This window comes from Mytilus galloprovincialis, chromosome 2 (assembly GCF_965363235.1).
Source record: "Mytilus galloprovincialis chromosome 2, xbMytGall1.hap1.1, whole genome shotgun sequence".
Lineage (NCBI taxonomy): Eukaryota > Metazoa > Mollusca > Bivalvia > Mytilida > Mytilidae > Mytilus > Mytilus galloprovincialis.
In genome coordinates, this window is record NC_134839.1 from 58811183 (window position 1) to 58828712 (window position 17530).

At 32.8% G+C, this 17530-nt stretch overlaps 1 protein-coding gene across 2 annotated transcripts; it reads left to right on the top strand.

The window, feature by feature from the left end:
• The first annotated feature begins 1469 nt into the window (after window positions 1-1469).
• Window positions 1470-15943, top strand: LOC143063972 (uncharacterized). Of its 2 annotated transcripts, none has more exons than XM_076236445.1 (3): window positions 1470-1601; window positions 7875-8726; window positions 11608-15943. In XM_076236445.1, exons 2-3 carry the CDS (start codon window positions 7888-7890, stop codon window positions 11990-11992), a joined length of 1224 nt encoding a protein of 407 aa, XP_076092560.1. In that variant the 5' UTR covers window positions 1470-1601; window positions 7875-7887; the 3' UTR covers window positions 11993-15943. The 2 variants fall into 2 exon arrangements, with proteins under 2 accessions (XP_076092560.1, XP_076092561.1); XM_076236446.1 differs by having other exon boundaries at window positions 1542-1626.
• Window positions 15944-17530: the final 1587 nt, after the last annotated feature.

The window sequence follows — 17530 nt, forward strand, 5'->3', positions numbered from 1 at the left end:
TATAATAAAAGGAAAATGTTATAAGCAATGGGAACTCAATATTCATGTTTTGATTAGGTTATAAAGGCAATGTCCTTCATTTTAATTGGAAAAAAATAAGGAAATTTTTGCAATCTAATCTAACATTTTTTTCATCTATTTTAAATATATTTTATGATATAATAAAACTATAAGAAAAAAAAGTCTCGGGACAATTTTTGGAAATTCCTATAGGAAAACAAGTGCCAGACATAATTTACTAGCTATGGACTTATTTTCCTAGAAACATTTGTCCTAGGACTTATATTCCTAGTAAAATCATGGACATGGACTTGATTAACTAGGGAAAAAAGTCTGGAGGACAAATTTTACTACCGGACCAAATTTACTGTTACACACACACACAATACAATACACACATACAAAAGTCATGAAAACAAAACAATTTTAAACATATAATGCATAGTAAAATACCATAAATGACATATATAAGTTAAAAGCATATAGTACACTTAAAACATAGCACAAGTTAATAATAAGATTGCACAAATCATATAATCACACAAAAAATAAAAGTAAAAATAAAACAGGCATAAACACTATATGCATGCACTGCACTGGCATGAGCTGTTACTTGGATCCCATGTTTGTACCAATTTTTTGAATTGGTCCAAAGATGTTTCCATTCGACAATGGTTCGGTAGCTCATTCCAGATTTGTGTAGCATTATAGCGAAACGATCTTAAGCCATACTTAGTAGTTCGAACTCTTGGGAGTACTGCTGTTTCCTGTGATCTTAAATCATACTTGTTAATTTTTATATCAATCAAATCAAGAAGGTATATGTATATCTAGCTGTTTTTCAAAAATTCAGTATAGTATCCCTTAACAATCAGACCCCAGTGTAATTTAAATGATCTTAAACGTTGAATATTTTTCTGGTATGTGGTTTTACATGCCTGACATATTTTCCCTTAAAATATTAATTGATCCATACCAAGAGGGTTTTTTTTTTTGTTACAAATAGCAAGTTTAGAACAATCATATGCGCCCTTTAACAATTAAGGGAAATGATGCAAATATTTTAAAAACGATGCAAATATCTTAAAACATGTTTGACTATGTCATAATGCAGAGGAAAACGTCAAAATTAAGACAAAACTGCAAAGTTTGTACTTTTTCTATACCTAAAATATATTTGCAGAATTTATTATGAAGTTTTTCACAAAGTATCCTAGAGTAGATTATCCACCGATAAGTTTTCTTTTTTATAAATGTGCAGTAAAGGGATTAAAATATCCCCAAATTTCACACCCATATAATAGTATAGGCTTTGTTGTAAGGTCAAAATGATGTATTGCATTTTTTAGTAAAATTATACATAAAATATTTCATTAATTTTGCGGATGCACGGTTTCCGTAAAATTTGGGTCTTTCTCCGTATACCGACAATGAATTTATTGTTGCCATCTGGTTTCCTTTTTGTTTCTTTATTGCCTTTGCTCATAGGAAAAAATAATTTAAGCCAGATTGATAAAATATAGGTGGCGTTGTGTTTGACAGGTGTCGATGAAGACGAAGCGATTTGTTGGTCAATATTTACGAAAACAGTAAACAAACTGGTAGCGAATATTTTTAAAGAAATAGGTCAATCCACAAAGTAGTTTGTACACTTGTTCCAATATCTTCTAAAAAAGAAACAGTCCCTCTTGGCCCTCATTAATTTACACTTGTTAAAAAGTTATAATTTCATATCTGATGATCTTGACTTCAATGATGAAAATTTCCAACAGGGATAGGCTGATATACAAATTGTTTTGACATTCATAATACGATTTGGATCTCCTGTAGTTGGTGAATACCAGTATTCATCAATGAGACATCTACCCAACGACAAAATCAACCAATGTATATGGAACGCCGTAACTGCCTTATGTTAAAAACTTTCATTATATGATGGTACTTTGACATTATACGATGGTACTTTGACATTATACGATGGTACTTTGACATTATACGATGGTACTTTGACATTATACGATGGTACTATGACATTATACGATGGTACTTTGACATTATATGATGGTACTTTGACATTATACGATGGTACTTTGACATTATACGATGGTACTTTGACATTATACGATGGTACTTTGACATTATATGATGGTACTTTAACATTATACTTTGCTTTGTCAATTTCGAGTAGCTCAGGTGTCTTCTGCAATTTTTATTTTACATTTTTATATCATTTGGTAATGTTTATTATTAAAAGCAACATAAATCATAATATATTGAAAAACATTTTAATTATTTTACAAAAAGAATGGATGATATTTAAGTTTACCTCATCCAAATTTTATGAAACTCATACACAATGCTAAGAACCACAACTCGCAGGCAGAATTCGAATTTGGACAGTGAGTCAATTACTGTTCTAAGAGTTATGGCCCTTAATGATGTAAAAATGGCAGTTTGAAATCAAATTCTGTTCTACCTACTACATTTTGAAATCAAATTTAATGTTGAACTTGGCCGACGACTATATGACGTTCACAGAAATGGGGGAGAAAAGCATGGTTTCACTTTGAGATGATCATAGAAATTGGATGGATTTGATTCCAGGCGGGGTCATCCGTGTCCCATGGACATGTTTTTCAGTTTGTTATTTTTATATTTGCAGACAATGATTTAGTATTACTGTTTCTGTGGTATTTTAAGCTAAATGAACATGTCTTTCCAATCTAGTTAAAACTAGGTCTTCTAATTGCTCCTATCTGTGGTTGCATGAAGATCTAGTGATATGTGTTAATGATCTTTTTGGACGTCTCTGGTTTTATCCTTTTCCCAAATCATGGAAACTGCAATTTCGTTGGTCAATGACAAAGGTCACTAGAACAGAAAGTAGAATGGGGTTTCCCTTGATCTTCATGCAGCAACAAATGAGAGCAATTAGAAGCAGATTAAACAGATTGATATCTTTCCAAAGTTATTGGACTATATTCTTTAGTAATGTGCATTTTTCCTTTAAGTGGAAATACATAGAATAATATTGGGGTTTGGAGTAGCATTTACTCATTGCAAAACTGTTTAATTTTATATGTTTCTACTTATTCACCCTGGTAACATATTCGTGACAATTTTTATTCCCTAGACAACCTTTGTTATCAATTGAATGATTTAGTAATAATTTGTTATCAATTGAATGTTCTAGCTTCTGGTCAGAAATATTTGTTATCAATTGAATGTTCTAACTTCTAGTCAGAAATATTTGTTATCAATAAAAATTGAGAAAGGAAATGGGGAATGTGTCAAAGCGACAACAACCCGACCATAGAGCAGACAACAGCCGAAGGCCACCAATGGGTATTCAATGTAGCGAGAAACTCCCGCAACCGTAGGCGTCCTCAGCTGGCCCCTTAAAATATGTATACTAGTACAGTGATAATTGACGTCATACTAAACTCCGATTTGTACACAAGAAACTAAAATTAAAAGTCATACAAGACTAACAAAGGCCAGAGGCTCCTGACTTGCGACAGGCGCAAAATTGCGGCGGGGTTAATCATGTTTATTATATATCAACCCCTCCCCCTATACCTCTAGCCAATGTAGAAAAGTAAACGCATACAACAATACGCACATTAAAATTCAGTTCAAGAGAAGTCCGAGTCCGATGTCAGAAGATGTAACAAAAGAAAATAAATAAAATGACAATAATACATAAATAACAACAGACTATTAGCAGTTTACTGACATACAAGCTCCATACCTCAATTAAACTGATTGAAATATTATGTCTTCATCATATGAATATCAGGCACAATCCCTCCCGTTAGGGGTTTAGTATCATACTATCATAAAATATATGAGAACATAACCCGTGTCATGCCAACAACTGTTTTTTAAATAAATGTGTTATTATATAAACAGTATCGTAACTATATCCCTTCTTAAGAAATCTGTTTAAAGGTTTTGTAAGCTTTTGAGGTGAATACTGACATTTTTGTGCTTTGTAAAGAATATTACCATAAAAGATTGGATGTGAAATACCTGAACGTATAAGATATAAAAAAGAAGATGTGGTATGATTGCCAATGAGACAACTGTCCACAAGAGACCAAAATGACACAGACATTAACAACTATAGGTCACCGTACGGCCTTCAACAATGAGCAAAGCCCATATCGCACAGTCAGCTATAAAAGGCCCCGAAATGACAACGTAAAACGATTCAAACGAGAAAACTAACGGCCTTATTTATATAAAAAAAAGAAGACGAAAAACAAATATGTAACACATAAACAAACAACAACCACTGAATTACAGGCTCCTGACTTGGGACAGGCACATACACAAATAATGAAATCATTCCTCCGTAAATTTTAAAGAATATTACCATAAAAGATTGGATGTGAAATACCTGAACGTATAAGATATAAAAAAGAAGATGTGGTATGATTGCCAATGAGACAACAGTCCACAAGAGACCAGAATGACACAGAAATTAACAAACATAGGTCATCGTACGGCCTTCAACAATGAGGAAAGCCCATATCGCACAGTCAGCTATAAAAGGCCCCGAAATGACAACGTAAAACGATTCAAACGAGAAAACTAACGGCCTTATTTATATAAAAAAAAAAATGAACGAAAAACAAATATGTAACACATAAACAAACAACAACCACTGAATTACAGGCTCCTGACTTGGTACAGGCACATATAGAGTCCCCTCATGGAAGTGCCCATACTTGTTGGGGAGCACATTATTTGTACATAGACTATATAACTTACATTAAATAAAGCTAATACTAACAATGACCACTGCCCTTTCCTCGATCTTGATATCTATATCACAAACGGAAAGCTGAATACTAAAATTTATGATAAAAGAGATGATTTTTCATTTCCTATCGTTAATTATCCATTTTTAGATGGTGACGTTCCCTTGTCACCATCTTACGGTGTTTATATATCTCAACGTGTACGATTCGCTCGTGTATGTAACAATGTTTTAGATTTTAACGAGAGAAATTTATGTATTTCTGAAAAATTATTACACCAGGGTTTTCGATATCAAAAACTAGTCAAAACATTTACCAAATTTTATCATCGGTATAAGGACATCATTCGTAAATATAGCTCAACATGCAGACTTCTTATACGTTCAGGTATTTCACATCCAATTTTTTATGGAAATATTCTTTATAAAGCACAAAGGTGTCAGTATTCACCGCAAAAACTAACAAAACCTTTGAATAGACTTATTAAGAAGGGATATAGTTACGATACTGTTGTCAGGTCATTAAAGATTGCATATTTTGGCGTTAATATTGATTCACTTATAGGGTCTTTGCATCGGAACTAAACACATTTATTCAAAAACCAGTTGTTGGCATGACACGGGTTATGTTCTTCTCATATATGTTATGATGGTATGATACTAAACCCCTAACGGGATAGATTGTGCCTGATGTTCATATGATGAAATCATAATCTTTCAGTCAGTTTAATTGAAGTCTGGAGCTGGCATGTCAGTTAACTGTCTGTTGTTATTTATGTATTATTGTCATTTTGTTTATTTTCTTTGGTTACATCTTCTGACATCAGACTCGGACTTCTCTTGAACTGAATTTTAATGTGCGTATTGTTATGCGTTTACTTTTCTACATTGGCTAGAGGTATAGGGGGAGGGTTGAGATCTCACAAACATGTTTAACCCCACCGCATTTTGCGCCTGTCCCAAGTCAGGAGCCTCTGGCCTTTGTTAGTCTTGTATTATTTTAATTTTAGTTTCTTGTGTACAATTTGGAAATTAGTATGGCGTTCATTATCACTGAACTAGTATATATTTGTTTAGGGGCCAGCTGAAGGACGCCTCCGGGTGCGGGAATTTTTCGCTACATTAAAGACCTGTTGGTTACCTTCTGCTGTTGTATTTTTTCTATGGTCGGGTTGTTGTCTCTTTGGCACATTCCCCATTTCCATTCTCAATTTTATATTTGATTGTTTGTATTAATTAGCTTTAGTTGAAGTTGTTAAAAAGTTACTTGAATAAAGAGATTATTTGAATGTTTGAGTATGCTTTTAGATCACAAGCAAAGGTGGGGTAAGTTTATATCAGCACTTATCCTAACCTCAAACAATTGCTCCAATGAACTTGACTTCCATTAGGCAGCAACCATTTGATTTTCGGGGGGGGGGGCTATGGTTTTTTTTGGAAAAAAAAGTTTGTCCAGAAAAAAAAAACCATAGTCCCCCCCCCAGAAAATCAAATGGTTGCTGCCTTATGTCTTTTATTTGATAAAGAGAGACATGTTGTTTTAGTCTCTCTCTTTCTTTTTAGTGACGCTTGTCCAGGACACACCTTGTTTGTCTTTTGTCCTAGACTTTAGATGTATGGCACATGAGTGTATTGCCAGAATGTGTGTCGTGACCGTCAGGTCAAATAACCGTTTTAGTGTTAACTTGACGTCTCAAGCTTGTTTATATCTTTTTACCTAGGCTTCATATATTTGACTTTTACACATATGGTGTAAAATAATTGTTGTAACTTTGACGCATTTCTTCCATCATAGATAGTGGCAGGGGATGATTTCGTTTAATGGAAATGCAAACAAACAACTTTTGAGTTGATTGATATGAACCATGAAATAATGTATGAGACTTTGTGTACAATGGTGTAGTTCACTTTGTAATATGGGTGCTGTCATCGTAGAAGACTGAACACAGTGTTGTACATGTATTTGTATGTTTTCATGTTCATAAATGAGCACGAGTGTGTACATAGAGTGGATCTGTACTCTGATTTTGTCAGTCATAATCGAGGTCAAAACAATCTATGTTAGCGATCTTGTGGAAAATATCTTTAACAATAAAATCAAATGCTAAAGAAATGTTCATAATGTTCATAGCAAGGTTCTGACCAAGTGCATCCTAGCCAACACAGGCTATTACAAATTCTAAGATGCTGAAATTTTAAAGATCAACTTGTGTTAATTTATCAAAAAATTTAATTTCTTGTAATAATTCCCAAACACTTTAAATAGTCATTTATTCCAAAGTTTTCATGCATATTTTCACCACACAGAGAAATCTCTTGAATAGTTTCTCCCAATACAACATCAAGTTCAGTTTGATAGCCTAAAATGTAATACACTCAATTCGAAGCTTAATCATGTCTGCTGTATTTGAAACTCATAGAGCTTCTAATTCATGTCTCGAAAGCATACCCACAATGTTTGGTGGTATCTTTTCTCTTTCAAAATGTACAAACGCATGCTTCAAATCAACCTTCTTCAGTACACTCAATATGAGTGATTCCTCCATTTTGTTTTTTTCTAATTTCGCATGATTCCTTTTGTCTTTACAAAATGACAAAGTACCATCATATAATGTCAAAGTACCATCATATAATGGCAAAGTACCATCGTATAATGTCAAAGTACCATCATATAATGTCAAAGTACCATCGTATAATGTCAAAGAACCATCATATAATGTCAAAGTATCATCGTATAATGTCAAAGTACCATCATATAATGTCAAAGTACCATCGTATAATGTTAAAGTACCATCATATAATGTCAAAGTACCATCGTATAATGTAAGTTTTTAACATAAGGCAGTTACGGCGTTCCATAAATGTACGTATACAATCTACATCTTGATCGCTTCTCACAACCAAATCATACAGATGTCCACATTACAAATGTATATGTCAAGCTCTAAATTGTCCCAAGTCTATGAAAGTTACATTGTCGAAATGAGCATCTGGTGCAGGAAAATTTGTACCGTTAATGTTTTTATAAATAAAAGATGATAGTGAAATGAGATATTTAACCAAAGATAATCATTGGTGTTATTAATTTAAATTTCTGATTTATTTTCAGGTACTCAAAGTGTATGTACCACCTGTACACAGATATGCCACTTATTGAAGGGGTCGGAGATGAAGTTACTGTTGTTTTTACCATTTTTCTAATATTTCTACTTCTCTGTATTGCATGGTTTTCAACAAATATTCAAGAACTACCTTTCTTTAGTATCATTGTAATAGACTTCACAAGAAGACAGAATAGAAATGCGCAACAGACTAACAGTGTTGAAGCAAGTGATAGTTCTGCTGTAAGTTCTACCTCTAGTGAGGAATCAACAGGGGACACGTCCATTCAGGAGGAGACTGACAATGCCAGTAGGTCCTCCTCTGTTGATAGTGTAAACGAACAAGTGACAGGAGCAGAAAGTCAAATTCCAGTTCAAACAGATGATGTATCAAAGACAAAAGACAAAAAAGAATCATCTAACGAAAATGTGATTACAGAAGAATCAGGGGAAGATAGGGTGTTAGAGGACAGAAATGAAGATAGTGATAACTTGCCTACAACAGAAACTGAACTGAGACGTAGAAGGGTTGCATTCTTTTCTGATAAAAATCAAGTTATTGAGACAAAAAAAGAAAATAGAAATCATGAATCGGAGACCATTGTTATAAATGACAGAAACCCATCAAATTCATCAAACAATGAACTTCCATCAAATTTACAAAACAATGAATCCAATAAAACATCTGAGTCCGTTAAAAATGAAACTGAAAATTTGAACAGTGCTGAAATAAATGTTTCCTCTGAATCGGAAACTAATTCTAGTCAGAGTGATAAAGTTCGGATACGACTGAAATACCTAAATGACACTCAGAGAAATGTAGAAGCATCTTTAGAGGATACAATTGAACAGTTTAGAAGGTATGACATATATATATAATACACATATTTACACTTGTATGCATATTTGTCTGCCATTACTTTAAATCACACAAGTTGTTGTAAAATATGACATCACAAGTTTTTTAACCAATTTAGATCATAATTAAAAAGTGACTCACTGTTACTTGACATCAAAAGGTTATTTAGAGCAGATCTAAGGTTATTTGTAGATAAAATTCAGCTTAATATCAAAAGTGCAAATATGTTAACACCCTTGTTGCTTACTCTGTTTATAATTTTCAATACATACTTTATATAGTACTGTAATCAACTTTGAAGAACTGAAAATTATCCAAAATAATGTACATGTCACTGTAGATCAGTTTGTATTTCTAATTTATTGAACAATTTAAACTCCAGCTGAATTGTAGTTCTATATAAGACTTTTAGCATAATCATTATGATTGCAAATGAGAGCACTCTCATCAATAGACCAAATGACTCATCAATTAACAAATATAGGTCACTATATGGCCTTCGACAATGAGTAAAACTCATTCCACAGTCAGCTATCACATTTGTAAAGGTTCTCAAATGACAAATGTAAAAAAAATGAAAAGAGAATACTAACAGCCTAATTTTTATTCATGTACAAACATGTAACACAGCAACATATAAAACCTCACTCATAGATGTTCCTTGTAGGTATTGATAAATATAGTTAGTACCCATGTTAAAACTATCATAGCAATACAATGAAAGTTCATACTATCACAACTAGCATAGCAATACAATGAAAGTTCATACTATCAAATTTTTTCAATGCGTAGGTCATGACATTTACAAATTATTTTTCAATTGTATGAACTTACCTTTGTATATATATATTACTTTGTATTAATTTTATAACTTGTTTGGTTCTGTTGCACTTACATTCCAATATACAAAATATCAGACTAATATTAAAGTGTGTAAAATGAAGTCAAAATGTGAAAATGTTTGTTTTCCAAATTAAGACATCATTTTTTATACAACCGCAAAAAATGCGGTCATACATGTATATTGGTATGTCGTTGTCGTCGTCGTCGTCGTCCGAAAACACATTGGTTTTCGCACTATAACTTTAGTTTAAGTAAATAGAAATCTATGAAATTTAAAAACAAGGTCAGTCTTCATGCTCTGCCACAGGCCCAGCAGCCCAGGCTTGTAAAATTGCTCTCGGGCCTGTAAAAATTGTCTCTGCAGGCCAACAGAATATATAATAAAAAAAATCCAAAATTGGAGATCGGGGCCTGTAGATTTTAAAGTTCATCGTGAAGACTGCAAGGTTGATGACCACAAAAGGAAGGTTGGGATTGATTTGGGGAGTTTTGGTCCCATCAGTTTAGGAATTAGGGGCCAAAAAAGAGCCCAAATAAGCATTTTTCTTGGTTTTCGCTCAATAACTTTAGTATAAGAAAAGAAATCTATCAAATTTAAACACAAGGTTAATGAACACAAAAGGAAGGTTGGGATTGATTTTGGGAGTTTTGCTCCCAACAGTTTATGAATAAGGGGCCAAAAAGGGGCCCAAATAAGCATTTTTCTTGATTTTCGCACCATAACTTTATAGTATAAGAAAATAGAAATGAATGAAATTTAAACATAAGTTTTATGACCGTAAAAGGAAGGTTGAGATTGGTTTTGGGAGTTTTAGTCCCAACAGTTTAGGAATTAGGGGCTCAAAGGGTCTACATTAAGGTCCAAAGGGTCCAAAATTAAACTTAGTTTGATTTTAACAAAAATTGAATTCATGGGGTTCTTTGATATGCTGAATCTAAACATGTACTTAGATTTTTGTTTATGAACCCAGTTTTCAAGTTGGTCCAAATCAGGGTCCAAAATTAAACTTTGTTTACATGTACAACAATGTACACACAGGGGCAGATCCAGCCATTTTAAAAGGGGGGGGGGAGGTTCCCAACCCAGAGTAAAGGGGGGTTCCAACTGTATGCTCCCATTCAAATAAAAAGTGGATCCGCCAATGACACATGGAATAGAGCTGTTGCAACAATATCTTGGTTGGTATAAAAATAAAAAAATGCTGTACACAATCTCAATGAGACAACTACAAAACATGTAACCACCATAGCTCTAAGGTCAAAGATGTATTTAAAACAACATAGACATAATATTTGTCATGGCACAGCCTTCAAAATGAGTAAAATTGATATATCATATATATATTAGAAAATGTAAGCTAAGCTTTACAAAGCCCTGGGGAACCAAAAATAGAAAGTCATTGCGCTGATCGAAGAAAAAAAAAATTGAACTAAAATGGGTTACAAAATATGAATCAAATTTGACTATAATCATGGTTACATGTATATAATTAGATGTATGTTTCATTATTATGTGTTATTCTGATTGGCTACACTATAAGCTCGCGTTATTCCTTAACCAACTACATTTCACAATAAAATTTATTATTCATGATGACACAAGGTGGTCCCACAATAAAATGCACAGGTAAATTAAATAAAATCTTGATAAAAATCATGTTTTCATCATCCTAGCTAAAAAATGTAATTATAAGTATTGAATGCTTAACTTCATAGGGTTGTATTCATAGGGTTGTAAAATCGTTGACCGTGCACACATTTTTAGGATGAAGCACTTCCACGCTTCATACAAAATGTACTTCAGTCAACGCTTTTACACCCAAGTGAAGTTACAAAAAGAAGCATTCAATTCTAAAATACATATATAGAAGACAGGAAACAAAAAAAAACTACCAGTGAGAATAAATGGAAGGCCAATTTCTTCAAGTTAATGAAGTTTTGAATTAAAGAAAAATTAGAAATGTGATAAATATAAGAAATCATGCATTCCTGTTATGAACATTCTGTATTTCATAATCTTTTCATTTTATTCATTTCAGGGCACATTTTGCAGAGGAGCTTGAAGCAGATAAACTTGTTCGATTCATTTTCAATGGTCAGGATCTAAGGAATGATGCTAACACACTACAAGCCTACAATATTGTTGACAATAGTGTAATACATTGTCTTATAACTCAAGTTAATCGCCAAAATACTACGTCTGGTGTACAGAATGAAGATGAAGGATTTGATGTTGGCATGCTAATGCTTCCGTGTTTTGGAATCATTTTATGCTTTATGTGGTACCTAAGATTTGAATATCGTCAATTTTTTTCGGGGACATCAACTGTATGCTTGATAGGCATGTCTTTGCTTTATATAGCAGCTTTGTTGGCAATGATGGAGAATAGAAGAAGGGGACATCATCATGCCCATGTGGATTAAACTTTATAGGATTCTATCTACTTTAAATTCAGAAATTATTGTAATGTTTTTTTATTATTGGAAATATGCAACAGTGTTATAATTGCTCTAATCTAAACTCGCATTTTGAATCTTTTTTATTTAAATTAAACAGTATTTTTCTCAATATCGCAAAAAAATGAAAATTGCATTCATACAGTCTAAAATGACAAAATCTCAATAATAAGTGCATGATATAATTTCTGAAATTACAGTATATTTCTATTCAGGGTTCTCAAACTTGTGCTGGTTACTGGCAACTTCACCATCTACTTACAAAAATGTAGTCTTATTCCTGGAGAAAAAAAAATTGCTTAAGTGTCACCTTGTTTTTACAATAAAGCTGTTTTCATCATATACGTTTGAGAACCCTGCTTTTAATTTTTAAACAATCTGGAAAGTTTCAGAATTCAAAATTCCATATTTTAGCAAGATTTCTGGTAAAATTGTCTGTCAAATTCATGAAATAATTGTATGTTATGTTAATGTAACAGAAACTTTTGGTTTTATCTATACAAAATATATTAAGGCTCACCAATTTTTAAATGCATGCAGTTATTAGAATGTAGAAGTATGAATGGTGGGCAGTGGACAGATGCCAGCAATTTTCATGGAATAACTTATAAACTGTTTTAAACAATGCTTTACAAGTTTTAATATGTTGTTACTAATGACAAAACAGAGTCCAAATTTAATATTTAAGATTATTAATTTTTCTGTTCATGCAGGAGTCATGGTCCTTGGAATGGTAGAAAGGCACTTCTTGTCGTTTTCATGGAATATATTATGCACTGTTCAACCCATGCTTTTCAAATGTGAATATGTTGTTACTGATTTTGAAAATAGAGGTCAAATTCCATATTGTCTACTTTTACTTTTATCGTTCAGCTGTTCAATTGTCTTTTAAATTGGAAATATGCACTCAATTATTTTCTTTGCCGTTTCTTATGAACTCTTTAACCAATTCTTTTCAAATTTTCATTAGTTGTTACTAATGAAGACATGGAGGTCAAATTTGACATAGATTATTTGTTGGGCTTTTGTTGTTTAGAAGTTATGGTCCTTTCAACGACCTAGATAGGGGCGTATGACATTTGCGCCGATTTAAAAAAAATTGATTCTTTCATTTGCGCCGATTTTATATTTGCTCCTAATTGGATTTACAGGTAAGTTAATACTTGTACATATACTATACCGTGCAGGTATATTGGTAAAATCTGTTTATAAACAAAGGTTTTAGTTAATTTTGATTCATATTGTTCTGAACTTTGCTGTAATTGATGGACATATTGCACACTGCAACTATCCTAGGAGTCAATTTTTATAACCATCGACGGCCATACACATAAGTACGTTAATAGCAAGACAAAGAAAAGATGGATTTCGTTATTGACAATTACAACAAATATAGAAGAGACGAAATCACAAGAAAGGAATATATTAGATATGTTGCCTATAAATACTCAGCAATAACAGATTTATGATTTTAATGTATTCCGTAATTATGGTTTTAAATGCTGTAAATAGATTTTCAATTCGTCATTTTAGTATAAACCAGAGTGCTTATCTAAGGTTTTTACTTCTTGATTTTAAAGTATGTGAATATAGTGTACAACTTGAAGACGGAAGAGGTCTATAATGATAAATAAAAAATAACATGACTTGGATGGAGAGTTGTCTCATTTGCACTCATACCACATCTTCTTATATCTATTCACCTGTAATTAACCTGTAATTTACCTGTAAAAAATCAGCGCAAATGAAATGCAAAACGCCGCTAGATAGATTGGGAAAGGGCAGGTAGACACTACAGGCTAGGGGTAATTGAGTTGAGTCAAACAAGCATAACAGTGTCATTCATTATAAGAATACATCAATTTCATTCGTACTGACAAAAAGAGCAGAAAAAAGCCTAGAATACTTTTTTTTTTGGTTGTACAAATCATTCAAGTGAAAAATTCCCTTACCTAACTAATGATGCTGACAAAAAATGATGACTGTTGTAACATTTTTACACTTTTTTTCCCAGACTATGTAAAAGTATATATTGCACAATACCTAAATAAACTTATGAAAATAACAAATTGTTTTTCGCCACATATATATATATATTCCAGACATGGTGGTTTGAAAAATTCCAACACTTTATTTTGTGTGCTAATAATTGCATTATTTGCATTTGTAATTCTTTTTGCAATATATCAGTGGCGTGTCAAGAAGGGGGGGGGGGTGTTAGTGAGTTGGAACCCCCATTTTTTGGACAATCAATGCCTTTGAATGGGGAAATATGGTTGGACCCACCTCTTTATCATGTGTTGGGTACCTCCTTTTTAAAAATGGCTGGATCTGCCCCTGGTTATTATTTTTAGATTTTCAATTAAAGTTCAAATTGTTCTTTTATATGCAGAATTTAAAAAAAAAACCAATAGGTTTTTTATGCATATACCTTATAACTTTTCTAGCTTGTTCCGCTAATTGAGGTTATATTTAAATACTTTAAGTAAGATAAACATTACTGTAAATTCAGAAATAATTGTGAGGTTTTAAATATTGCAAATAATACTACTGGGTGAGAACGCAATGATAAGAACTTGTACTCAAATATCTGTGTGCAGCCTTTCCACAAATTGCAATCTCACATTTTTGTCCATTCTGCAAAAATTGCAATAATAAATGCATGCAATAATTTTTGAATGTACAATATATCCAAAACCTTGTACACTCTCCAACTATCCGACTGATGAGATATATATCTAAAACAGTTTGTACAACTCGTCTAAACATCAACCCAACAATGTTAGATCTGTAAATTTGCTTTCGCAAATTTTTGGTTCTTCCCTCGCCGGGATTCGAACCCATGCTACTGTGATATCGTGACACCAAATCGCCTGCACTGCAGCCGTCCCGCTAGACCACACGACCACCTGGGCTCTCATATTAAAGAGCTTTCGCTGGCCGTGTGTTACCTTTCCTCGTCAGTTTTAATCTAGCGGCGTACTACAGTACATGATATATAAGGCATGAAGATGTTATTGTTACAGATCAGCTAAATTATCTATAGTAAAGGATCCTACAAATTTTGTATATTCAAGGGGTAATCAATATAACAAAGGACAATAATTGAGTTATTTCCACAATTCTTTAAATTAAGGTTGTATTAGAATATTAATAGAATGGTGTAAAAGCAAGTCAGATGTTTTTTTTAAACTGAGTTCCACTACTGAATTGCATTACTCCTAGTTGAAAAAAATCAGAAATTTAATAGTCTGGCCATAGATTTGAACTTGCACCCTTGAGTTTTAATCAATATTGTTGTCAAATGTGGTATGAATTCCTGTAGTACTAACTTACTGGACACACCAAAACATAATCAAGACTAGTACTGGAGCACCTGTTTTTCAACATCTCTCTTGATTTTGAAGTCCATCCATCATTTTTCATCTTTTTATCTCCTAATATAAATCCCATGTGCTTGACATCTATTATTTTATGAATTTATGAATGGGTAAGGGGGACTTTTACATAAATCAATATATGGGGTGGTGGGTTTCAAACCCCAGCAAGATGTCTGTTCCAAATTTGTAGGTTGAGACCCTCACTCTGCAGGCGTCAAGGCTTGATTAAATTTTTTTACAAGCAATCATCTAAATTCTTTAATTTACATGCCAAAAAGATGATTAAACCAAACGAGATGACTTTACTTTTTTATCGTCAACTGTGAGGTAATGTGATATTGAGGTATGGATGGTAATTTTTTCTACATCAAAAATGATTTTTTCAGATTTCAACAAATAGTTTTTTTTTTTACTTTAGTATAAGATTCAGTGTTATAAGTTTTTTATATTTCCAAACTGATTTTCACCTGGAATGTGATACTATTTATTATGTTTTTGTTGAATATGATATATATAAATAAATTACATGTTCTTGTAATTACTTTTTCTTTATTTTAACATGCATGATAAGATATTGCTGCATATTTATGAACATATAAAACAATTGAATGTCTTTTATAACCCTGAAATCACACAATGCCTAGAAATGAAGAGGATAGGTGGATTGATTGTTGGTGTTTTAACAACCCTTTTAACCATTTATTTTGGACTATTTTGTAGTGGGATGGTCCCAACTGATTAGGAATTAGGGCCCCAAAAGGGGCCTAAAACAAGCATTTTTCTAGTTTCAGGATAATGACTTGTGTAGAAGTATTTCAATTGCTCTGAAATCTTACCACAATGTTTAAAACCACAAGTTGAAGGTTTGAATTCATTTTAGGGGTTATGGGGCCAAAGTTTAGGAATTAAGGGCCAAAAAGGGGTCAAAACAAGCATTTTTCTAGTTTCAAGACAATAACTTATGTGTATTTGTATGGATCTCTCTGAAATTGTACCATATAACAAAGGGGAGGCTGGGATTATGTTTTGGGTTAATTGCCCAAAATATGTAGGAATAAGGGGCCAAAAAAGGGCCAAAAAGAATCATGTTTCTAGTTTCCAAACATAATGATACATGACACTAACTTGTGTTTAAGTGTATGGATCTCTCTGAAATTGTACTACAAGGTTCAATACTGCAATGGAAAGCATGGAATTGAGTTTCAGGGTTATTGCTCCAAGGGGGTTTCAAAAAGGGGAGGGGGGATTTTTTGTTTACCATTTTTTAAAGGGCTTCCTTTTTTTCAAAATTTTTCAAATTTTGAATTTTGAAGTTTCAGAAGAAATCTTCAATTGCACAGTATTGTGCAGTAGATTTGTTAGATCTTTGACCACATTAATGTTGTGACAAAAACTGATATTATGTCAAAAATTTGATCACAATCTAAATTCAAACAGAATCAAGCTTGAATATTGTGACCAAATTTGCCCCAACTGTTCAGGGTTCAACCACTGGGGTCGTATAAAGCTGCGCCCTGTGGAGCACCTGGTTATTGGTGGATTCCCAACAGAAAACCATTGACCTTCGATAGGAAAACTGACAATCCTAGTCAATTAAGATTGAAGTCCAAGTGCACCATCACTAGTAGAACTTCTTAGACCACTTGACCACCGAGACCTCAAAATGTACAGGAGTGTCTTCTTTCATTGGCATTTATAGCATTGCACTCTTTCTTCTTGTTCCAATGTTTTGATTTCAATTATTTTTTTCCTGAATATGAAATTATTCAAATACCAAATAATGCCAGACACATAAATCCTTATTAAGCAACCATAGAAAATTTTGGGATCAAATATTGGTATCACGTTGTCCTTTGGTATTCACACAATAAATTTAGTATAAGTTAATAGAAATTTATGAAATTTAAACACAAGGTTTATGACCACAAAAGGAAGGTTTTGATTGATTTTTGGGGTTATTGTCCCAATAGTTAAGGAATTAGTGGCCAAATTAGACTTTTTCTAGTTTCCAGAAAGTAACTTGTGGAATGGTGTATAGAGCTCTCTGAAATTATACCACAAGTTTCCATAACACAAAATGATGGTAATAATTGGCTTTTGGATTTATGGCTCAAACCATTAAGGA